The sequence below is a fragment of the Cannabis sativa genome, chromosome 1 (genome assembly GCF_029168945.1).
Source record: "Cannabis sativa cultivar Pink pepper isolate KNU-18-1 chromosome 1, ASM2916894v1, whole genome shotgun sequence".
NCBI classification, from domain to species: domain Eukaryota; kingdom Viridiplantae; phylum Streptophyta; class Magnoliopsida; order Rosales; family Cannabaceae; genus Cannabis; species Cannabis sativa.
Window position 1 is genome coordinate 6,632,050 of NC_083601.1, and position 26,125 is coordinate 6,658,174.

At 33.1% G+C, this 26,125-nt stretch overlaps 1 protein-coding gene and 1 long non-coding RNA gene across 2 annotated transcripts; one reads left to right on the plus strand and one right to left on the minus strand.

Annotated features, from left to right (window-relative positions):
* Positions 1 to 15,732: 15,732 nt before the first annotated feature.
* On the minus strand, positions 15,733 to 18,267 carry LOC115708228 (L-type lectin-domain containing receptor kinase S.4). Its single transcript, XM_030636447.2, has one exon. It carries the CDS (start codon positions 17,952 to 17,954, stop codon positions 15,924 to 15,926), a length of 2,031 nt encoding a protein of 676 aa, XP_030492307.2. The 5' UTR covers positions 17,955 to 18,267; the 3' UTR covers positions 15,733 to 15,923.
* Positions 18,268 to 18,783: 516 nt separating this feature from the next.
* LOC115704705 (uncharacterized) lies at positions 18,784 to 20,852 on the plus strand. The gene is made up of 5 exons (XR_004009298.2): positions 18,784 to 19,019; positions 19,368 to 19,421; positions 19,798 to 19,888; positions 20,042 to 20,129; positions 20,422 to 20,852. It is a non-coding gene; the product is annotated as an uncharacterized LOC115704705 (long non-coding RNA).
* Positions 20,853 to 26,125: the final 5,273 nt, after the last annotated feature.

The window sequence follows — 26,125 nt, forward strand, 5'->3', positions numbered from 1 at the left end:
ATTATAGAACTTGTGAATTATATTTTTGGGGTGTTGCTCAAAAACATATGATACATTTATATCTTTAGTCTTCACCGTACACATAACTGAAAAAGATAACATTTTTTTCTCAAATACCTATACATAAGGCCATAATAATAATAACAATACAACTATTTTTATTTTATTGGGTTCAGATTTTTAAATTGAAATGAGTTTTGTCATATTGCTCAAAAAATCTCCATTTATCCAATCCCCAAATATTTAAAATCCAACCAAATCAACTAACACATTCCAAAAATACATACATCAAAATACCCAAATCAAAACCCTTAAATTATAGTACAATGCAACTAATTCAATTTAAACAATGCAACTCTTTATTGCATTGTACTCAATCAAAATACCAAATCACATATTCATAAATAACTAAAACAAAAAACTCATAACACACAGTACATTCCACACTAAGAACCACAACACATGCACGGGGGGAGACAGAGAAAGAAATGCAAACTCCCTTAAACACAGAACCAGAGACAGAGAGATAGAGAGAGAGGGAGAAAAAGAAATACCTCCACAAAGATATGCAAACTCCCTTCACCACCTCACCCTCCACACCTGAGACAAAATGAAACTATTAAGTACACGAAAATGGAAAAACACCACATTCCCTTCAAAAATATTTTTTTTTCTGTCAATAAGAAAATGTATGTAAAGTAGAACGGAGTAATGTATAACTCACCGTCGACACCTCCCTCTAACAACTCCAACAATGGCACTTCGAGTAATGTACACCACAGTCACCACAATGTACAATACGGGTTTTACTACCTCAAACGAAAATAGAAAATGGAAAAACAAAATGGAAAATGAAAAGAAAATGGAAGAGGAAGAACTTTGCCCTAGCAGAGATGAAAATGGAAAAATGAATGACAAATAGAACAATAAAAGAAAATGAAAGTGAAGAAGTGGAGGAGTGGAGGAGTACGACGGTTGATTAGACTTGATTGATGGATGGATGTCACTTTTCACTTTTCCATTTTTAATAAATTTAAATTTCAAAAAAAGTAACCGGTAGCCATTTTTTCATACCTAATTACCCCTACATGAACCCCTACATGAACCCCAACCGTTGGATCAAATTAACTACCCATCAAACGGTTACAGTACATCACGGATTGAAATCCGTGTCCGTACAGTAACGGGACGAAATCCGGTCCCTAATTTTGTATTCATAAAAACTTATTATAATTAGTGATAATAAATATTCAATTACAACCTTTCAACTTATTTTAATGTAATTAGTGATAATAAATATTTAACTACAACCTTTCAACTTATTCATAATTTTACAACCTTTCAACTTCTTCATAACTCTTTTATTTATTGCATTTTATCACTATATATGTAGATATATATGTCCTCTTTTATGCAATATATATTTTGATTTGTGCTCTACTATGTATTGTTTCTCCTCTAATCTTTGTTAGGCAATTATATGTAATATTTTAAGGGTTTAAATATATTTATTTATATATATACATGTTTATATATTATCATATGTACTTACATTTGTATCAATTTAACGTGTAGGTTAGTAGGTTATGTCAATCAACAAGCATTCATGTAAAGAAGTTTTTGCTATGCTAATTAAGGAGAACTAGCACCAATCCTGAAGTATCTTTGAAAGCCTCATGAGTTTTCTATTTTCTTAAATAGCACATTTGTCATACATGTTAATGATGTTTATCAGGTAAATGATGAACAAATTTCTTACTGGAAAATGTTATAAGCTCCTCATATAGAATGAAAGTTTATTTGATATACTTCTGTGGCATGATCTTCTTATTACTTTCTAATTTATTTAGTTTGTGGTTATTTTAAATTTTAATCTCATATTATTCTAATTTTTAAGATTTATTAAATAATAATTAATTAATTAAAAGAGAAAAATTAAATAATTAAAAAAATAAAGTTAACCTACCTAATTAAAAGATGCAAAAATAACCGAATTTTATAATAATACTAACTATTTTAGTTTTATTATCTATTATTATTAATTAATATTATTTGATATGATCATTCTTGCTTACCAAAAGAAAAATGAGATTATAATACAATATAAATTAAAATAAAAAATATGTAGTATTTTTAATTAATATATTGATAATAGGTATAATAGAGTATACTAAGTGATTTATTATATAATAAGTTTTGGTTTTAATATTTATATATATTAATTACATATATAATACTTAAATAATTATTAAAATATATAACAGTTGTTTGAATATTTTTTTATAGAATATTTTATATATGTTATTTGCTTATATATATTTCAATTATTAAAACAAAATAATATGTAATAAAACTCGAATATAAAATCTATGCACATTATTACTCATATAATTATAATAATAAGAAATAAATATTAATTTATATCTTTTATTTATTTATATTTATATCTTATATATCTATATATTCATATAAATTGTAAATATAAAAGTGATTGACATGGCAACTACTATTTCTTTCTATTGTTTCTAATTTCTAGGTTTTTTAATTTTTTAATAATTATAAAAGAAACAATAACAAAAAGAAGAATGTACATTAAAATTGGTTGCATTCTTAAGAATATGAAAAGCTCATATTTAAACACCACTCTATTAGTTATTAAGTCATTATATGTATACAAAGTATAAATATAGAACTATGCATTTATATTAATATGCATTATATTAATTAATATTATGAAAACTCTATATTAATATACCATCCTATTATTAAGTTGTATATAAATAATATATATGTAATATAATAAAGAGATATGAGCAACTTCTTATTATAAGTCATTTTTCTTATAAATATAATTTTGGGATTTCTTCTATTTTAAGCTAAAATTACCTAAAATACACATTTATACTACTCCTAGAAAAAATAAACATTTATACTATCTAATAATTACAAAAATATTATTTTTAAAGTTTGGTATTTACAAAAATACTGTAAAGAAATAAGATTACACAAAAAAATTGACAAAGAGAGCGCGTGAAAGGCACACTCAACTGGGGAACAACATTCAAACTCATTTACGTAAGTGGGTCTGCAACTACAATGTTGTAAAGGCTGCCACGTGAAAAACATATCCTATTATTATTAAAATAAAATTGATAACTATGCTAGAAATTACCTTTGACAAAAAAAATTAAATTTATCTTTAGACACAAAAAAAAGGTTAAATTTATATATATATAAAAAAAAATAACAGAATAATATATATTATTAATTTAGGTATTGTCATGAACAAGATGTCATGTCAATCACTTGACATAATTTTTATTTTATAAAATATAAAAAATAATTTTATATTGTACTTTTTTAGCCAATTAAGAAGTAATAGCTTTATGTCTGTTTTATTATTATTTTAATAATATATTTTTTTAGAGTGCATAAAATTAAATAAAAATTAAAAAATATATTTTTAAAAATATACATATGTATACAATCTCTAAGTATACATGATAATAAATAAACTAACATTACATATATTTGCAACCATAAAACAACTAAAAATATACTAAATACTAGACAACAGTGCTACATAATAACTTAGGCATAATATATTATGTTGACAATCTAAAATCTACGAAAAATAACATAAAAACAATATTAATATATAAACACATATACATATCTATTTATTTTTATCTTAGTTGAGCAATTTAATAACAATTAATAATTTAAACAATAATGAGCAAATAATTAGTCAACAACTCTAATATAAAGTATCAATAATTAGGTATCAAGACATCAACTCAAGATAAACTCAAAAACAACACACAACTAAATTAAGTTTAAAAGAAACTACAAAATACTTGTGTAACAACTGAAAAGTATACGAGGATTTTCTCATAAATATATTTTTTAAAATATTTTATTTACATTTTAACAATTCATATTTTTTTATTTGCAAATTTAATTTTTTAAAAATATTTTTAAAGTTTTAAAATTACAAAGACTTCTCATTTAAAAATAACATTGTGGAAAAACAACAAATAAATAACATAACATCAAATGCATTACAACATCCAAATCAACCTAAGATCAATTATAAATAAACTATAAAACAGCAACAAAACAACATCGAAAAATAACTAAAAATATAGTTCGTTGTACACATTCTAGTCTATTTTATAAATATTTTTAAATATTGTGATAATCTTTTCAATGTTGTTTTAAAGTTTATTCTGAGTTGATTAGTTGATTTGCATATTGCATTAGAGTTAATATTTTATTTTTTTAGTTGTTTTTCGATGTGTATCTTCATTATAATATAGTTTGACAATACAACTATAAATTACTTATTTAACTCAATGTATTAAAAATATATATACTTGATTAGAAAGAAGATAGACATCAAGTAAAAAATATACATATCATTATTTCTCTTTTGTTTGAACAACTAAATAATAACGAATAAATAATTAAACAACAACCTTATTATAATATGCAAATCAACTCAAAAGAAACTTAAAAACAACACCAAAATAACCTCTTAATTACAAACGAAACTTGAAAACAACTACAAATCACGTAATACAACAATTCATTAATTTACTAACAAAAACAAATACTCAACTGAAAATCAGCTCATTTTAATACAATATTTAACCAAATAACTAGATTTTAAAAATAAGTGTAACGTCCCCGCTTCAAGCCTCCATTGGGTCCTTACACCCACGGACTAATGGCTCTTATACACGAGTACACCACTCTAGCTGCTTCCTGGATTGATGACTGACCCTACAGACCAACACGAGTGTTTTCAGCGTGCTTTGTCCTCACTCACACGCATCCTAGGAAAACTTCCCAGAAGGTCACCCATCCTTGAAATTGCTCCAGGCCAAGCACGCTTAACTATGGAGTTCTTTCGAGATGGGCTACCGAAAACAAGATGCACCTTGTTGATATAGGTAGTACCAATCAATTCATTTAAGCTCTCTTCAACTGTATAGTCCCATACCTACACAGTCTCAGAATCATCCCACTTGACCTTCCCCAGGCGGTGTGAGATTGTACAACTTACCCGGTATTTCCCCTTACGGATCACGGGACTACTGACTATCACAATAAGTTTGATGCGATTTGTAATACGTTGTTAGAAAATTTTTAAATAAATATTATTAAAAAAGTGTAATTAAAAAAAAGTGTACTTTAAATATAATAATTTATTTTATGAGTAAATGACTTTTAGATTATTCTTTCTTAGCAACTAAATAACAACAAGAAAGCTACTAGACAACAACAGTACTTTGAAACGTACAAAAATTAACTAGGCATCAGTACATTTTTTTTTTGCTGTTGACAATCTTAATGTAAAATAAATAAAAAATAATACAACAACAATCTTAATGTATTACCCATAAAAAACTAAATATATATATATATATATATATATATATATTCATTTTCTCTCAATTAAACAACTAAATAACAACAAGAAACAACACCAAAAATAATATTGGACAACAACACTACTATAATACATACGAACATCAACTAAGAATCAATACATTTTTTTTGACAATCTGAAAGGCACACAAAAAAAAAAAAAAATACAACAACAATAATCTTAATATGTATTCGCATGAAAAACTAAAAATACATTTCAAACATGATCACAGGGTCCTGACGACCATACAGAACTCAGAGTCTCAGAGAGAATTTTTTAAATCTATCTAAGCTTGAAAGATACATTTCATTTTTTTAAAAAAAATTAAATAAATAAAGTAACCTCCAAATGTGCCAAATGGCGCGTCAATCTTCTCCCACTAGCAAGTGGACCCTACTTGACCCATCACATTTTATGTTGAATCCGTATAAAAGAAAAAATCTGTCAGTCAAAGTAAAAATGTAAATAGATAAAGTTTTTAGTTAGTTTGTGTAAATATTCCTATAATTTTTCTAGATACTTTTACATAATAATTTGTTGTACATGAAATATTTTTCATCAAATTATAGCTAATTTTAAAGAAGGAAGCTTTTTGGATACACAAATGTACAGGTGATGAAAGAAAATTTCTCTATTTAGAGATTAAGTGAAGAGGATTATATTTTTAATTAAATTTTAATTATTTTTTTTCAGCAAAAAAAAATATTTATTATTTAGATGTAATATATAATATATTATGAAAAATGTGTATGATCTCATCTCAATAAAATAAAGAGAGATTTAAAAACGTCTTCCAAGGAATTAAAAGATGATCGAGTATCATTTATATTTAAATAAACATTCTCAATTATGAAATAAAAGTACATCTCAACAAAACATAATTATTATTTTTGTTTTGTCTTTAGAGTATATTATTTAAGCTTATATAAATTGTTAGGATAAGATTATTATTTTTTATTGTGTTTAATAATTTAGAAAATATATGTACCAAAATATTGGACGTTTGAATTTTTGTTATAAACTTAAGTTAGATTAATTTGATAAAATAAAATATATGTAAATAATTAGCTCGAATCAATGAGAAGCTGCTAAATTAAGAGAATTTATATAATTTTGATGTTTTATATTAAAATTATTAATTTAGATTGATGATGACTCTTTAGTTAGTTTTTAGTTTGTCGTATTTTAAAAAATAATATAGTTTAAAAATATTTGAAGAGCTGCGCGAAGCGCGACATTGTTACCTAGTATACTATATAATCAAATACCTATTAAAGTTTCAAAAATATAACTTAGATATTATTACTGTCAAAATTAAACTTAAGTATTCATCTGCAACCGAGAGTTAAACTTAAGTATTTACATCACAAATTATTTTTCAAAAATTTGTATTTTATATTTTTATTATTAGTACCTAATTCATTTTTAATTTACAACATTTAATCTTTTATAAAGAAAAAGGACCCCATTATATTTTTTGTTGACCTCAAATTTGGCCAACCGACAGCGGAGTCGAATATAATACTGATGCTTGCAGTGCTAAGTAGATGGCTTGACTTTCTTGTTGGCGAGCAATATTCTCACGTGGCACTGACACTGGCCACGTGGACATGCCATGTCAGGTGGGCAAAAATTTGGATAATATTTTCCTCCCAAGTCTCTATGCGAACGTCTGTGCAGATAAGGACTTTCCAGCTTAGTTGGGACTGATGAAGCCTTAACTGAACAAATATTGCAGTACAATTAGCCTTTGAAATGTTTGCTCTTGACTGTCTGATCACATTCCTTACCAGTAAGTTAACTGCATTACTCTTCTACACGTATTTTTAGATACATGCTGCATGTCAAGTGAGAAAGGGTCGCACAGAAACTATATAAGCTTATGGGAGGGAAATCACTTCTCATTTCCAACATTTTAGTCTCTCTCTACAAAAAGTAACTCTTGAAAGCTCTTCCTTCTCTCTGGAGCCCGACGCCCATAGTGCTCCATCTCCTAGGATTTTCGTACTATTTTGACAATTCAAGCTTCCTATCTTCTTTATCAACAGTTTCTAATAGCGGGTAAGCTTTCAAATCCCATTATTCACTGCTTCATTTGATTTTTCCATGGTTGTTTAAAGCTTTTATTTGCTTTGAATATTTTTTGATTTCTACGTTAGATTGTAATCATTTTGGTATTTTGATCCGCAAGATAGTTTTAGGATGTATAATGTATCATTTCCTGATGAAAAAGATTTGATTTTAGGCTCCGTTGTGATTCTTGACTCTTTGAGTCACAAAGAGCACGAAGAACATAGTTGAGCTCTTGAAAAACACACACTTTGATTTGTAACACACCTTGACCGGTCATAGGGGTCTTGTTGAAGACCTGGCTTGCCATGGGGCCTTCTCATGGGAGCTGGTTGACCATAGGGATGTACCTTAAAGTCTGGCCAACCTATGCCTGGGCTTGGGGTCCCTGGCCAGCCCTTGGCTGGGTCATGGAACCCTGGCCGGCATTCTCTAAGCTTGGGAACCTTGGGCGGTCAAGGCCTAGGTTCCAAGCGAGCGGCCAAGTTTTTGTCCTCTTTTGACCTCGACAAGGGTTTTTTTAAGGGCTTGTAGGCATATACAACTAAAACGTCATAGGTGATTCCCTTGGAAACTCTGTATAAGACTTAATGGTGAGTCTATTATAGTCTAATGTACAACTTAACACTCCCCATTTGCTTAAGTTGGTATACTTGAGACGGTACTTCACTGATACCCAACCTTGTATGAGTAATTTTTTTGGCAAGTACCGTTGGGTATGGACTGACCAGAGTTTTGTCTATACCTTATCACTTTGTTAGGTTTCTAACCTCCCCTTGTCTCTTCTATGCATGTGATTTCGAGTATCGGTCTGGGGATGTGACAACCGTGTGGTCACAGGTTCAGTAAGTCTTGCCTTTGTGGGCTAGAATCTAGTTCTCTAGAAATTTTCGAAGTGGCCTAGACCACCTGTTCTGGTGATGCTGCAGGACCTTCTCTTCCTACTCCTAAGCATGCACTAGCTGGGCAGCCTATGAATGTTTACCCTCTCGGCCTTCGGGCAAGGGCGCCTAGAGGCCCAGCCGAGGGGCAAATTTGGCCATGGGGTAAAGAGCCATGAAGGCAGTTCGTGGGCGTATTGATAGAGTCTGCCCCCAATCAATGATGAGTGGAGCTCGGTGATGGTGAGCTAGATATGCTGTCATCTAGCGGTCTCCAAGACTTGGCCTCGGTAAGTTGCACATCCAACTTTGCTCACTTTTCAGTATTTTTAAAAGCTGGCTGGCCATAAGGAGCAGTTGTGCAAGGCATGATGGCTAGTGCAGTGTTGTTAAGAGGCTAACCGGCCCTAGTAGCACCATGGAGGGGCTAGCTGTAACACCCTAACTAATATAGGCGTATTACGTGACTTTTAAACATACTGTGCAGCTCGTTGCTAATCAACGAGGTTTATGGAAAAACGTGATTAATTAAAATTTTCGCTTTTTAATTAAACTTATAAAATAATATTACAAACGACTCGGGATCCCGATTATAAAATCATTTACAAAAAGATTTAACCGTTTAACTGATACACAAAATAAATGTCGTCTAACGACCAGTTACAAAAATCAGCCTCGCTGTCCCGATGATCGTACGCTCCAGGCCTAACCGCCCCGACATGTACAATCTTCATAAGCTCGCTCACGGTCCATCAGCTTTAGCCTTGCCTTTACCTACACATAAACATAGATCTGTGAGTCGACAGACTCAGTAAGAAAAGCATAATAATACTCATACATAATCCCGGTTATGATCAGACGCCCATACCCCTGATCATAACCCTAACTGCCGTGTCCAACACGATACTGAGTCCCGCTACTGCCATGTCCAACATGGTACTGAGCCACTACTGCCATGTCCAACATGGTACTGAGTTCTGAACGTTCACAGGGACGGTACTATTGACAAGTATCCTCCTGATCGGTCGAACCGGTCATACTCCGGCTGCTGGTCATACTCCAGCCTGTACCGACGGGATAGGTCAATAGCACAGAACCACCAACCAAATGTCAGCCTGATCGGTCAAACCGGTCATACTCCGGCTGCTGGTCATACTCCAGCCTGTACCGACGTGACAGGGTTGGATAGTTCGAAGCCAACATACAACTAATGTAATCTAATAGGCTTCCTACATGCACGCTAAACATGTAATCTACATATGCATACTGTTATACTAATCTTACCTGGATTCCGAATTCAGGTGTGCCGGTCAACCTGACTGGAACTTTAGCTGAGCGGCGGATTATAGGCTCCTAAACCATAAAAATCACAACACTATAAGTGACACGCTAAATCACTTCCCGGGGACTTAAACTAGGAACTAAAAGTTTCCCTATCGATAAAAAGCATGGCAATACCCCTAAAAACATAAAAACGAGGAAAAACACGGGTTCTGAAAATTCCCCAACCGGTAGACCGGTTGCCCAACCGGAATTCCGGTTCTGGGAAATTCAGGACCCCCATCCGGAATTCCAGATGCACAACCGGAATTAGGTTCCTCGCGCAACATCAAATTTTCATATCTTGCTCAAATCAACCCCAAATTGATTCAAACCTTCCAGACCTATTCCATATATCCCAAATAACATTTCCAAGGCATCAAACCTACCCAGAAACCACAAATACAAAATTTGCCATTAAAGCTCAAGCTTTGAGTTCTAAACTCAAACTTGAGCAAATCCCTCAAACATGCATTCAATCCAGCTTAATTCTACTTAATCAAGCTTAACTAAGCCTCTGAAAATAATTAAAAACAATTACAACAACACAGAAACAGATTCACTACATTTCCATCAAAAATCACATATTTGCATAGAAAAAGCTATAGCTTGCTCAACCTAATAATCATGCACCCAAACAACTTAAATAACCCTAATCTAACAAGTTTAAACCTCAGAAATTAACTTCAATTCACAGCAGCAACAACAACTCAATAAGCATGCATTTACTCAACTTTTTCATTAAAAACCTCAAGAAAACAAGGTAGAGAAAGCTAGACAAGAATTACCTTAATTAGAAACACTCTAACTTGCTGAAAATTACTTGAAAATGAAGAGGAAAATCCAAGCTTCTTGCTGCCTCAAATGGCCGAAAATGAGAGGAAAAGAGAGAGAGCTTTTGGAAAATTCTATTTTTTCTAACTTAGTATTTTTTTGTGAAAATGAATAAATGAAAACAAAGCCACATATACTATTTCATTTCAGCCATAAATTAAACAAATAACATTTATTTTTCAAATAATCAAGTCACTAAAGACAAAACACTAATGGGGCAAAAAGACCATTTTGCCCCTCCACCAAAAAAACCACATAAATCATACTAAAGGGGTATTTTTGGGAAATTCTAAATTCCCGGCCATTCCCGACATTCCCAATGTCTAATAAACCGTCCCAAACTAATAACATGCTAAGTTGTGATTTCTACTGAGCCAAACGCCGAGTTCCGAAATACCGGGCACCGGAAATGCAAAATATGAAAACTACTGAATAACATAACCATGCATTTCTGAATTCCATAAATAACAGTATAATAAATTATTTAAATAGCTATAAATAATTTCATAATTAATCATAATTAACTGATAATTTCCAAATTAACTAAGCGGGCTTTACACTAGCCGACCAGCGTTGTCTTCTGGCATTAATTTTGACTTTGTTTTGTTTTTAAGCCTTTCTGAAGTTTAGCCTTTTTAAAGTTTAGTCTTTCACACAACAACCGTGTTGCCAACCAGTCGAGGGGTAACCGGTGCGCTTGTTGGTCCCTCGACGGCACCTCACACTGGTCGCCTCTCACCAGTCCACTTTCTCTTATCTTGTTAAGAGTCTCGACACTGACAACAGATGGAGGAAAGACCCAACGATCTCCCTACGCTCCTGATTGAGAATCTAGGGCTCAACAACGTGTATTAGAACATGGTCTACACCGATCAGCAAAGGCTTGCCAAGCCTATTCAACGGCCGCCTGTCACCATCATATGAGCCTAGAGGGTTGTTGGAGAAAATAGAACAGGTCTTGTACTGCCTCTTCCTAGTAGGAATAGCCTCCTCAACCTTGGACATGTTGTCCAGGCTCTCCACACCATGGTCGACCACAGGCACCTCTGCTTGGCCAACCTCTAAATTTAGAGGTAGGTTAGTAGCTTATTCTAAGCGTTAAAATTTCTCTACATAAGTTCTCTATGCTAGTTCGATGCATTTTACGGTGTGGGTGCTCCCCAAGTGAACACGCAGACTTACGGCCTCTTAGTCACTTGTAATTCACCAAGGTTCATAGACCTTGCTGGGGAATTTTCTTAGGGTGCTACCTATTGTACGCATGTGGAGCTAGAAAAAGAATAACTTTGAAAAGTTAATCAATAGCAAGTGGTTGAGACACAATAATTTGAACATAAACATTGTTATTTATTCATTAATTTCTCTGTGCTAGTTCTCTCTATATATGTTTTTTGTGCTAGTTCATGCATTGTACGGTGTGGGTGTCCCCAAAGTGAACACGCAGACTTACGATCTCTTGGTCACTTGTAATTCACCAAGTTTCATAGACCTTGCCTGAGAATTTTCTTGGGGTGCTACCTATTGTACGCATGTGGAACTGGAAAAAGAATAACTTTGAGAAGTTAATCTTATTAGCAAGTGATTTAGACACAATAATTTGAACATAAACATTGTTATTTTTTTATTAATTGGTCTTCGTTGTTGTACAACTTACATAAATTGAATCTAAAAGCTTACATAACAAAGTTTTGCTTCTAGATATCAGGTGGCTACCCATGGTTGAGTTGCATAGTAGAGGCGACCATTGAAGAACAGTGGGAGTCCACGCCAAAAAGGTCGTGGGTACTAGCTCTTTTACACTCTAGTGTTGAGTAGGTAGAACTACTACTTTAGAGTAGCGTTTTGTAAGCTGGTTACTGATAGTATTTTTAAAGGTGCTCTCCATTCCAGTATCTTGGTAGGAGAATGAGCTTCATAATTTTGTTGTACCTTCCCAGCTTGTAGGATCCCTTACTAGTTATTTTTGTAAATTGATAGGGCCATTCCCTGTTGGGTCCGAACACTCTTGTTGCTGGATCTTTGGTGTTGAGGAACACTCTTTCAGAGGACCAGGTCTCCTACAAAAAATTTCCTGTCCTTGACTTGCTTGTTGAAGTGCCTTCCTACGTTTTGTTGGTAGGCCTATAACTTTATGTTGGCTTGATCTCTTCTTTCTTCTCCTTCGTCAAAGGTTTCTGCCAGCAGGATGTTGTTTGTATCTTAGTCATAGGTTGTTCTCCTGTGAGACGGTGACACCATCTCTACAGGTAAAATCGCTTCATAGCCATAAGCTAGAGCAAATGGAGTTTGCCTAGTGGTTGTCTTCTCAGTAGTCTTATGCGACCATAGGGCCTCTAGGAGCAATTCAGGCCAATTACCTTTTGCTTCCTCAAGGCACTTCTTTAGGGTGTCCTTGAGGGTTTTGTTGACAGCTTCTACATGCCCGTTTGCTTGAGGATGAGCCACGACAGAGAAGCTTTTGATGATGTCATGTCTGTTGCAGAAAGCAGTGAACATGTTACTGTCAAACTGTTTTCCATTGTCTAACACAATCTTTTTACGGAAGTCTGAATCGACATAAGATATTCTTGACAACAAAGTCAATGACTTATTTGGAGGTGATTGTTGCCAAGGGTTCAATTCTTCCCACTTGGTGAAGTAGTCTACTAGAACTACATTAAACTGTACATGTCCTTTTCCCTTTTGGAGTTGACCAATTAGGTCTATTCCCCACACTTTGAAGGGCCAAGGAGACTACATCATCGTGAGCTCATTACGTGGAGCTCTTGGAATTTTTGAGAACGTCTAGCACTTGTCATATCTTTTTCACGTATTCCATTGAGCCCTAGATCATTATTGGCCAAAAGTACCCTAGCCAGAGTATCTTTTTGGATAGGCTTTGTCCCAGCATGGTTGTCGTAGAAGCCCTCATGGACTTCTATCATTAGCCACTTGGCTTCAGCCTTAGTCACACACCTTAAGAGCAGCATGGAGAAGCTCTATCTATATATTACTCTATCTAAGATTAGATACCTATCAACTTTTCTTCTTATCTTTTTCGCTTCATTCTTGCCTTCTGACAAGGCTCTGGTTTGGGGGTAAGCTGCAATAGGTGTCATCCATGTTGGAGTATCATCCAACATGTCAACTTCTTCTAAGATGGTAATGTTGGGTTCCTCTAGAAACTGTATTGGCACCAGGTTTGCCTTGTCATTAATGGTGGTGCTTGCAAGACAGGCAAGTGCATACGTTGTAGCATTATGTTCTCTGGGGATCTGCGTAATTGTGTAGCCTTTGAGCTAACTTAGTAAGTCTTTAATTTTGCTCAAGCAGGCCACCATATTTTCACCTCAAGCTGTGTATTCACCTAGGACTTGGTTCACAACTACTTGAGAGTCGCTGAATATGTCCAAGTTGTCAGCCCGTACTTCATACGCCAGCTTGAGGCTGGCTATTAAGGCTTCATATTCAGAGTCGTTATTTGAGGCTTTGAAGCCAAATTTGATTGCTCCGTGCACCTACTGCCCCCATGTGTTATAAGGGCAATGCTTGCATCGAAAAATTGATCAGTGTAGCTTCCATAAACATGAAGTTTCCATGTTGGTTCTTCAGGTTTGTGCTACTGCTCTTACTCTTTCTTCTTCTCTGGCTCTTGCTTTTCTCTTGGATCTTGAGGGATTTTAAGAGATGAGTTTTCGCACTCAGCCATGAAGTCTGTAAGGGCCTGACCCTTTATGGCTATTCTTAATTACATGTGATGTCGGAATGGCCAAGCTCAATGACCCACTTGAGTAGTCGGCTTGATGCTTCAGGTTTCTTTAAAACCTGTTGCAATGGTTGATTAGTGTATACCTTCAGAGGGTGTGCCTGGAAGTAGGGCCTTAGCTTTCTGGAAGCCAAGAGCAAGCTGTAGGTTAGCTTTTCTATGAGTGGGTACTGACTTTCAGCTTCGATTAGTCTCTTGCTGATGTAGTATAGAAGGTATTGTGCACCATCTTCTTATCTTGTAAGGACAACACTCACAACATGTTTTGTGACTGCTAGGTACACGCCTAGCTCTTCATTGTCTAAGGGTTTTGACAACACACGTGGTTGAGTCAATTGTTTCTTTAGCTCTTGGAATGTTGAAGAAGGGTAAAATTCTTGGTGGCTGATCAGAAAGGTGATGTGAGTTGGTACTGGCGCAAACTTCTTAATCTTAGGAATGTTTTCAATGGAGAGACAATTTTGGATGATGGAAAAGGGGGAAGATTTCGGGTCAGTAAGCTTTACAATTATTTTCTTACTCCTCATGCTAAAGTTGATAATCACAAAATGATTTGGTGTGGATTATCCGCACCAAAGCATATATTTATTTTTTGGCAAGCCTCTCATAATAACTTATTAACAATAGATCACTTGTTGGCAAGAGGTATCGCCATTAATCCTACTAGCTGTCTAGTTTGTCGGGTTAGTGATGACTATTGCCATAATTATCTTTTCTTTAATTGTTATTTTTCCAAGCAACTCATGCATGTTATTTATTCTTGGATTGTTAATGAAATTTTGTCGGCGTCTTATTCATATTGGCTTTTTGTGGTTGAATGATCATTGAGATCACAATCTTTTTTATAGGGTTGATGTGGCTGTTTGTGCGGTTACAGTTTATTTTATTTGGTGGAATCGAAATACTTGTATTTTTGAGCAAAATATTTTTATGTTTCTTATGTGAACAATTTGATTAGATTTGCTCTAAAAGTGAGATTATTATTTGTTGATAGGAGGAATCTATCTAAGAAGGACCAACAAATTTTTAATTTTATTTGTAACATGTAAGTCTATTTTTTGTTGTATTGTGATGCTAGTCTTGGTAACATTTACTCTATTTTGATTTGTAAAATTTCTTCCTTTAATAAAAAAAATGAATTTTATGTATGGTATATGGATGGTTCGAGGAGATGGCTCTATCAATGAATTTTAAGTATGGTAAATGGATGGTTCAGAAAAATACCTCTATCATTGATGCCTATTGTATTATAACTTTCATGTTTTAATATAATAACATTTTATTTCAAAAAAAATTATTATCAAAATTTAAATTTGGAATGTTAGTGCAAATAAAATTATAGTGGAAGAGTTTAGCCACTAAAAATTTAATAGAAACAATTGTGTGCTACCAGACCAGAATCTAGTAACAACTATACCCATAAATTGTAAAAAAAATAAAATAAAATAAGATAGAAAACCATATCCAAGTATTTTTCCAAACACCAAGTCAATATTCTTTGTTTCTATATTTACAAACCCAACAAAAGATGACTATTAATTTAAATTAACAAAACTCTTCATCAATATAAAATTAAATAAAATATGAAAATGATAACAATTCTTTTACTCGTTCATATTTCACAATCATGGAATCGGCACTACCGCAAAATCGATAGGGGAAATGTTGAAGAAGAACCAACATCCACGTCAGCATCGACGTCATCACCAATAGATGAAAACGTGCTGACTTTCGATAAAATTGGATACGAATGCACGTAATCCTCAAGGCCGCCGCTCTTTCCAACTTCCCCATTCGGCGGCGGAACCACGTCCGGGAGCGGCGCCTCCCTTTCTAGGTACCTAACAATCTGTTTCATAGTGGGCCGGGCCTCAGGCTTGTCATTTGAGCAGATAAGGCCCAACTTGATAGAGACAACAACCTCAGTCTCATCAAACTCGCCCCCTAATCTAGGATCAACTACACCCAAAACGGCTCCAACTCTCCACTGCTCCCACACCCAGTCCACGAGAATCAGTTCCTCCGGTAGGGCTTTGGGCTCAATGGGCCTTCTCCCGCAAATCACCTCCAATAAAAGCCCACCAAACGCGAACACGTCGGAGCTAGTCGTGGGCTTCCCTGTTCGTGTCAGCTCCGGCGCCAAGTAACCCAATGTTCCCACCACCTTGGTTGTGGTCGGATTGGAATCGTGCTCGTACAGCTTTGCTAGGCCAAAGTCACCAAGCCGTGCATTTAACTCTGAATCTAACAAAACATTTCCAGCTTTAATGTCTCTGTGAATCACAGTCTGTTCCCACTCTTGATGGAGATATAATAAGCCTGAAGCAACTCCTTTAATAATCTTAAACCTTTGTTCCCAGCTCAATATCAACTTGGGTTCATTGAAAAGGTACTTGTCTAGACTCCCATTAGGCATAAAATCATAGACCAGTAATAGATCTCCTCTACGCCGACACCATCCCAGGAGTTGGACAAGGTTCCTATGTCGAAGACGACCGATAGTAGAAATCTCGGATACGAACTCTCGAATACCCTGTTTAGATTCGTGGGATATTCTCTTAACAGCAACTTGAATTTTTGTGTTTGGTAGAGTTCCTTTGTAGACTCGACCAAATCCCCCGAACCCAATGACTTCTTTGTCTCTGAAACCTCTCGTAGCTTTCTTCAGCTCGTGATATGAGAATCTGTGTGGACCGATGTCTAGCTCCCAATCTTCGATGACATCTCTGTTCTTGATTTTTCGAACTATGTAAAAGGTAGCCCCAGAAACCAAGACCGTTAAAACCAGAGCCGCCATTAAAACACTTAGTATGAGTGTTGTGTGGCTCTTTTTGGGACCAGGGAGAGATGGTAATGTGTTTAAAGCCAAAGATTTTGCTTCCCCATTCATTTTAAAGCTCCACCCGAAGATGTAGTGAGAGCTCGCAAGAAGCCCAGTTGAGGAAGAGAACCCCACAAACATGGAGTCCTCAAAATATGGAGAAAGATCCACATCAAAGGTGAGAATTGAAGAACTGGGCTTTGTAGAAAAAGGTGAAAGCTTTACGTTTAATTGGGTTTTAGCATGATCATAGTCGATCCAAGCTTGGATGACCTTACCACTTTTGAGATTAAGATTCTGTTTGTTATTTTTCTCATCGAAAAAGGACCCCGGAGCAGATTTGTTTGAGACCAAGCTATTAATGTCTATCCCTACATGATTGTCGTTTATGTCACCAAACCCAAAGTCTTGTACAGTATCGAATTCAACGGCGAATATATGGTTTGTGAAATTTCCTATGTCGGTGGAGTTAAGCAAGCCAAGGTACTGACTTGGAAGAGCCTGACTGAAGTCGATGCTAGGTGAGATCGTGAAAGCGAAGCCATGGCCGCCGAGCTTAGGGTACTCAGGAACTATAGCAAAAGCAAAAGCGGTTGAGAATGAGAAAGCTTTACCAGTGGTCGAGTTCTTAAACTTCAAAGGACGTGAGTAAAATGCGTGGCCAATTACTCGAAGGGTGTCATTTGTGAGCTTCAGTATGCCATTGCTCTGTATCTTTGATGCCCCATCTATGCTCAAGTTGTTGGCCCCATGGTTGAATCTGGTAAAGTAGAGCTCATCAAACTGAGACTTTACTGCGTTTTGAAGAAAAAGGAAAACCCAGATGGTAAAGAAGATTTTTTTCTCCATGGATATGAAGAATGAAGTTTGAGAATTGGAAGTTAATAAAAAACTGTGCCTAATCTAATGTACGGAAAAGATAATAGTTGGTGCGAGAAGGTTTATAAAATATTGCTTTCTTATTTAATTTGGTCGGTTACAAAAACACACTAGAATAAACAAGAAAAACACATACTTTGGGGATTTAGAAAATGAGGAATGTTTTTTCAGGTTTCATATGTGCGCGAGATCATGTATGCTAGTTGACCAATTATAAGGCCAATACATATCCCTTCACTTCAACTTCAACCAGTCAACTTTGAAACCGAACATCATATTCATGGTACTTTTGCAATTTCTAACATTAAAAATTGGTAAGGCGTTGTTTTTCTTTAAATCACTCTTATTTATTCAATTATCTTTGAAAGTCTAAGCTTTAATTAATTCAAGTATTTTTTTTATTCTTTTTGAAATGAATTAATTAAACCATTTACAATATCTATTCTATATAAAGTATGCATATATAACTGAAATTTTTGGTCTATGAGAAATTTATAGGTGACTTTTTATTTTTATTTAATAAAATAATAAAATATTATTTATATATAATAAAATAATAATAAAACAAATCCTATTAATATTTGAATTGATATTAAATTGATTAATTTAGTATATAATCCTACCAAAATTTAATCTTACTAATTCCTCAAAAATAATAGTAAAATTTAATTCCTATGATGCTATTGAATGAGGATAGAAAATTGAATGTGAAACTTTTTTTTGTTCTCTCTAAAGCAAAAACCCTAGCCTCCAACACAACCCATACCAACTTGTATGTATAAAAAGTGGCTATCTAACACAAATTCTTGGTTTAACGCTTTATTACATTTCTCCGTTAACTTTAACACTACATGTTAGTAATTGTTAACTTTGTTACCTATAACGATTCATGATCTTGCTCATTGAAGACTGAGTTTCCACTCCCCTAAACCCTTCTTGTTCCCAAAAGGACCACGACAAGGGGTTTGAGACAGCCAACGATAGCGAGTTTGGGCGTAGTGACAGAGGAAAGGACCATTCGCAATCAGTTAACAGGTTGTCTTTCTTGAAAACCTTTAAGCGTTAACGAATTCCAATCGATTTTAATCCTGTGATATTAAAACTCTTATCTCTTTCAATTTGGTATCTCGAACACTGAATCTTTGTCTCTTCGCCCTAAATATTTGATCGAGGCAAATTGTGAGCTTCCACCATTGAAGCTATCTTGGAAAACCCAGTTCTCTTTTCCTTACCTCTACACCCAACTTTGATCCTCTTTGTCTTCTTACTAATCTTAAACATGGTTGATCAAGTTGAATCTTTGAATTTTGATTGTATTTTATTTTTTTGGTTTATTGACTTTCAATTGTAATTTTTGTGGATTCATCTATCGTGGTAATAAAGGAATGAAGATGGACTTCAATACCACTATTCTTGAGCAGAAGATATCTAAATAAGGTGCCTTTTTTGCCCTGTATTTAAGTTTATTCTTAACGATTACTCATTTTCTCTTCTTGTCAATTTGATATTGATTTGGAGGACATTGTTTACGGCATGATTTAGCTTTATGGTCATTGTGATGGTTTGTTAATGTAATTTCCTTATTTATTATTATCATTTTTTCTATTGTTTTAGCTGATGCCTTCTACATTTCAGCAGTATCACATTTTCTTCATTAATTTTTTTTTCTTGGGGTTGAATTAAAAACTATTATTTGTCAGTTCTATTTGTTTCATACTATGCAACTTTCTTGAATATGGATTTGACTTTTGACTTTAGTATGTGTATGTTGTAAATGAAAAATATTTTGTATCTTTTTTTATATTTCAACTAGATTACTCGGAGGTCGGAGATGATGACATTAGCAATGTGGATGAAGATACCAGACCTTATATTCTCGTTAGAGCTTATTTTTTCTCAAATAGGTTTGGTTTCTAAAATTAGCTTATTGTTGCGTAGTAGTTCTGTTCTGTGTAGTGGTTTTTTCAAAATGTTTCGTAAATTATGTATACCTTAATTTGTGTATTTGCTTATTTATTCATGCTTTTAAATGTGTATCGTGGATTTGAGAAAATTAGTGGAACAGAACAGGATAAATTTTATCCCACCGACATCAAGAATGACTAATTATGTTCTTCTCTAATTCGGGGAGCTTTCTCAAACCATGTAAGCCTTGCCATTGTTTACTAATTACTACTACTGTTTTTAATTATGCTTAGTTTTGTATAATTCTATTATCATAGAAGCAACATCATGAGGAGTTAAGAGTACTGTAGAAAGCAGGATTACTAAATGTCGTATTATTACAATTTGGTGCACATGAAAGAATACATGAATATATATATATATGTATGTTCATACATATATATGTATATATATACTAAAATTAATTTATTGGGTGCACATGAAAGAATATATACACAGATATATTTATACTAAAATTAGTTTATTTGTCTAGGTGAGAATGTATGGATTGAGGAATGACTCATGCAATGCTTGGTTTCCTGTTGCTATATGTTCAATATATAGACGAAGTTGACGATCTGTGATGGACACGATGGAACTGCGTTGTCAAATGGAGATTTGACCAAAGTGAGGTCTACCTATGATGATGATGACCAATGCAAAAGACAGCAACGTGGCCCAACCATAGTTGGCTCTGAAGATGTACCGTTTTTTCTTCTCCTACCAGCATAAATGAGTTTCATAATTTTTTTGAAACCTGTTATTCTTTGTTTTATGAAATTCCTCTTCTAATTTTGCCTAGGCCCACAACTCTTCAGCTACCTTGCGTCTATAAGGTCATTTTCATTTCTCTGTAACTTTTCTGCAGAATGTTTTAATTTTAACTTCGTAATTAGAGATTGTGGCTCTTTCTCAGGTTGAAAAGTGTGAGTAGGCAATCACCTTTGCTTATTCCAAAAATTAATATATATTGGTGAACAGAATAGACAATTGGGAAATCATGATAAATATGCTACCGTCATCTAAAATTTTGGTGCACGTATCAAGAAATTAGATACCAAAATCTAAAAAGGAAAAAACAAAATACTAAAACTATAATAAAATTAAGATTTAGGTGGCTCGACAAGTAACATTTAGGTGAAAGATTGAATTTGATCATATATATGCTGATCAAATTTTAGTCCATCTACCAAATTTATAATTTTATTTTTTAAACAACTATTTGATGAGTAATATATCAAAGAATAATCAACATATTATTTTTTTTTGACGTGAATCAACATATTATCTATTCTATATAAAGTGTGCCTATATAACAGAATTCTTGATTTATGAAAAATTTATGGGTGACTTTTTATTTATATTAAAAATAAAATAGTTCATGAAAAATTCATGGATCACTTTTTATTTAAATATAATAAAATAAATAAAATAAATCCCATTAAATAAAAAAAAATACAGTTTTTGCTGTTTTATATCTACGATTGAATTTTCTTTAATTATTTATTGTATTCCTTTTCCTATTACAATTTAGACATTCCATGAGATCACACATAATATTCCAATCCGCACTTCTCTTTTTTCTTCTTCACAACTTAATAACAAAATATATAAGTAATAATATTAATGAAAAAGAAGCACGACTTTTATCAAAATTCACAAAACCAAGCATCAATGGCAAAAAAACCCAACAAAATTTACAACTAACAAATGATTGTAAGTGCTCGGCATATGCATTAGTTTCTAGGAGTAAAGTTTTTTAAAGTTACGTAATAATTTACATATATGCTGCAAACACAATATACAAAAAATAAAGAAGAATATGGAAGAAAGAAGAGACCATTATTCACATCTAGAAAGGCAGTAGAGATAATAATAGAAACTTTTCATTTTTTTTATCAATTTTTTTTTCTTTTTGAATAAAGATAAATATGAAATTTTAATCGCATAGAGTTTTAGTTTAATAAAATATAGTATTTTAAAATAATTTAAATTCAAATAATTTAATAGTATTTTGTTATAGAATACTATCACTTTTTGTTAAACATGGTTTTCACTTTTTTGTCGACACTACCATATTCAATTTATCAACAAAAAAATAGACAATCCAAATATATGCGGATCAGGCTAGAATGAAAAGTGCAAAATACAAAAATTACACTATTGTCTCTATCGAAACAAATGAAGATTGAAATCCACCAATGACTATCATTAGTTTTCTTATCTACAATTTTTAAACAAATGCTATCTTCAATTATCAACAATTTAGAGATTGATTTTAAATTTTCTTTTTATCTTACACCCATTTAAGTAATGTTTCTTTTAAGTATTGGAACATCAATTTTTAATTTATTTTTGGATTAACTTAAGAACATATTTAAATCATCAAGCTTTCTTAAACACTAATATATTGCATTTGGTATTCACTTTTAATTGACAACATTATAAACTATAATATTTAGATACACATAATAATAATCTCACCTAATAACTAATAATATTTTTTCTTTAATTTTTAATTGTATCACTTTCAAATAACATAAAAAAAAACTAGCATAAAATTTAGTATATACGTGCCTCGCACGTAGCTTTTCGCTAGTATATATATAAAGGGATATGATTTTGTTCCGTTATTGTACTTTCACGGATTGTAATCCGTGATGTACGGCACCCGTCAGATGAGGGAGATATTTGATCTGCAACTGAGATTGATCTAGGGGTAATTAGGATTAAAAAGTATATACGTAATTTGACACTCATTTAATGTATCCTGAGACCCATCTAATGTACCACGTAATATATTTTGTGAAAGTACATCACGGCACAAAATCATATCCCTATATATAAATATATATATGAGAATTATCAAAAGGCACCAATTGTATTTAACACTCTTTTCGGTATCATGCCGATATTAATGCAAATAAGTATCAAATCTAATATAACCTTAAAAAAAAAAAATATTTACGAAATATTGCTAGCAAATTATAAAAAGTTACCTATTAAAAGTGCTATACATAATAAGAGAATCATATTAATTCAATATCACTTATAACCTTAAATTAGTTCCCTGTATTTAAATTTTATAAACGCAACACGTGTTTTGCTGCTTGAACACGTTTTATTTTCATTTTGATCAATTAAGTTGATAGTTGTAATTTTTGTTTATTTATTTCAAGCTGGGAAACGAAAGTATATTTTTTTTTTGACATGGTGATAGAATATTATTATCGGAATTTATGATACTGACATCCGCCATCGAACTATGATAGCTTAAGCTCATTATCTAATCGAAGGACGTGCTATATCAAACTATGAGCTGCAGAAGAAGAAAAGCAATAGGGGATAAAATAATCCTAAAAAATTTAGACAGTAAAACTATAACATTCTCAAACAATACACCAGAAGAGCTAGAACTTTAGCTTGTAACATTGAAAATCTACCTCAAACATCATAAAACAAACACACCAAAAAAAAAAAAAATATTAGAATGAGAATCTACAAACAAAATAATATATCAATAAAATACTAAAATCTTACACTCTACAACTTGATTCTATCAAGTAAAAATCAATGAAAAAACCTAAAAATACCAAGCCGAAGGTGTTACTCTTTGGCTAGTAGCAACATACTATCACCTATACTACCCTAAAAAATTAGGGACAAGCCATAAAAATAGGGGCAAAGCCTTAAAATTAGGGATGCACACCAAGCGGGAAATTAGCGGGGAGTGCTCTCCCCTTCCTATTAAGGATTTTAATCCCTATCTCCGCTTATTCCCCATCAGAGATGGGGTAGGAAATTTCGTAATAAAAAATAAAGTTTGTAATAAAAATTTTACTATATAAAAATATTAAACTACATAAAAATTAAAATATTATACATTAATTATTATTCAATAAACTAATTATTATCCAAAACACAACTTAAAAGTAATAAAAAAGATACTAATATACTAAAAAAAAATGCAAACATAAATTACAACTTATAAAATGTTATTAGAAATATAAAATAAAATACTAAACGGATTCCCGTCGGGGTGCAGAGTGTGATCCCCATCCCTACCTCGTTTAATATTCGGGGATAAAAAATAATCCCTGTCCCCACCCCGTTCCCCATTTAGTTCGGGAATCTCCGCCCCATCAAGGACGGGTCCCGCGGGCCCCCATCCCCATGGAAAAAATGTGCATCCCTACTTGAAATACATCAAAGCCAACAAATTGTGGTGTATCAAATCCTCACAATGTATAAAATTTTCGTAAGACTTGAAATAGACATTAATACTATAACACCCTACCAAATTATGCATGTTATCGTGATTTCAAATTACTATGCATTCCTTTACTACTCAAAGGGTTTACTAAAAAAATGTGATAGTAAAATTTTCATAAATAAACTTAAACTTACATAAATACATGTAATACATATTCTGGGATCCTATTTTAAAAGTTACAAAAATTTACAAATACTTGTACTACAAGATTCGTCACCTAGCAACTATCAAAATAAAGCCCAATTGTCCTGAAGATCTGCACACTCTAAGTCTAATTGCCTCGATATGTACAATCTTCATCTATCCCGAGCACACTATTGTTTAGCCTTTATTTTGCGTTTACCTACACATTTAAACAATATCTGTGAGTCGACAGACTCAGTAAGAAAAGTATAAACATAAACCAGATTATAATCAGACACCCATTCACCTAATTACAGTCTTATCCCGCCTTCTACGCGTACAAGATCTGGAACGTCCGTATGACAAAGCCTAACATATATCTATTGATATCTCACTGCAACTCTATGTACACTTTACTAATATCATAATATGCTAATCTGATGGCTACTAATTTGCCTAACATATATCTGTTGGTATCTCGGTGTATCTATGTACACCTCACCGATACCCTAATATGTTATTCTAATGGAAACTGACATGCACATTAAACATGGATACATATATGTAATTATTATACTAATTTTATCTCAATTCTAAATGTAGGTGTATCGGTCAACCAGAGTAGAAACTACTGCTTGACATTTTAAAACCCTTAAATCACAACATACATAAACTAGTAAATGATTCGTTAAATCACTTTTTAGGGACATAGACTTAAAACTAATAGTTTCCCCATTGATAAATAACATGTCAATACCCTAAATATCGGAAAAAAATAGAAAAATGAGGCTTTAGGAAAATACCCTAAAAAGTGATAGGTCATTTCTAAAAAAATGACAAACCATTTTATTGGGTCCCTGCTTGCTGAAAATGGTATACTCTTTCTGCAAAAATAGTCTGTCGCTTTCTACTATAAATTTTTCAAAAATCTCATTCTCAACTCAAAACTACCCCAAAACTTCTTCAAATCTCCAGAACACCTACATAAACAACATATTCCAATAGAAAATTTCATCATCAAGCATCAAAAACAAAATCTACCATTAAAGTCTAAAACTTGAGCTTAAAAGCTCAAATTTGATCAAATCAAAGAAACACCAACACAACTAGCTTATAACAACATAATATACTTTAAAATTGTTATCCCAATTTTTACACTCTGACGTGGCATCACACGATGGTGACACATGGAATCAACTCTATGTACCTGCTCGCAAGAAATATGCCGAACAGGGCACCACATACATTCGCTCGGACGAAGCCTTCTTAGCCGGGCAGTGAGCAATCCGCACAAGGTGACAACACTTAGCAATTTCAGCTTTCGCATCATGAGTCACCGAAGAAATCCCTATAATTTTGGGATCAGATCACATAGATATGGAAAGCTGTTCGAATCCCTTGATTAGTGTATTCTGTATTTAATATGCAATCTTTCCACTTATATCCATTGTAATCAGAGGGGAAATTTTTCCCTCCCAAGCTTATAGCCCTATTAATAGTGATTCATACTCACTGGACAAAGGGGTCAAAAAACTTATCTAAGAATTCATATTCAGAGATACTATTGTAAGAGCTCTAAGAAAAGGGATTATTTTCCTTGTTCTTAAGTCAATACAAACCAAGAGGATTAGGCTATTACCGAACTGCTCGGAGCTGAACCTCTATAAATTCTCGTGTCTTTATTTACTTTATTATATTACACATACACATTATACTACTTATCGCTTACAATTTAGACTCACTGTCGTTGGCTAAAAGCGAGGTCAACAAAAATAATCAGTAAAACATACCCTAATTGACC

Bases quoted from the DNA above. Each gene is read 5' to 3' on its own strand.
- LOC115708228 (XM_030636447.2), bottom strand. From the start codon at position 17,954: ATGGAGAAAAAAATCTTCTTTACCATCTGGGTTTTCCTTTTTCTTCAA.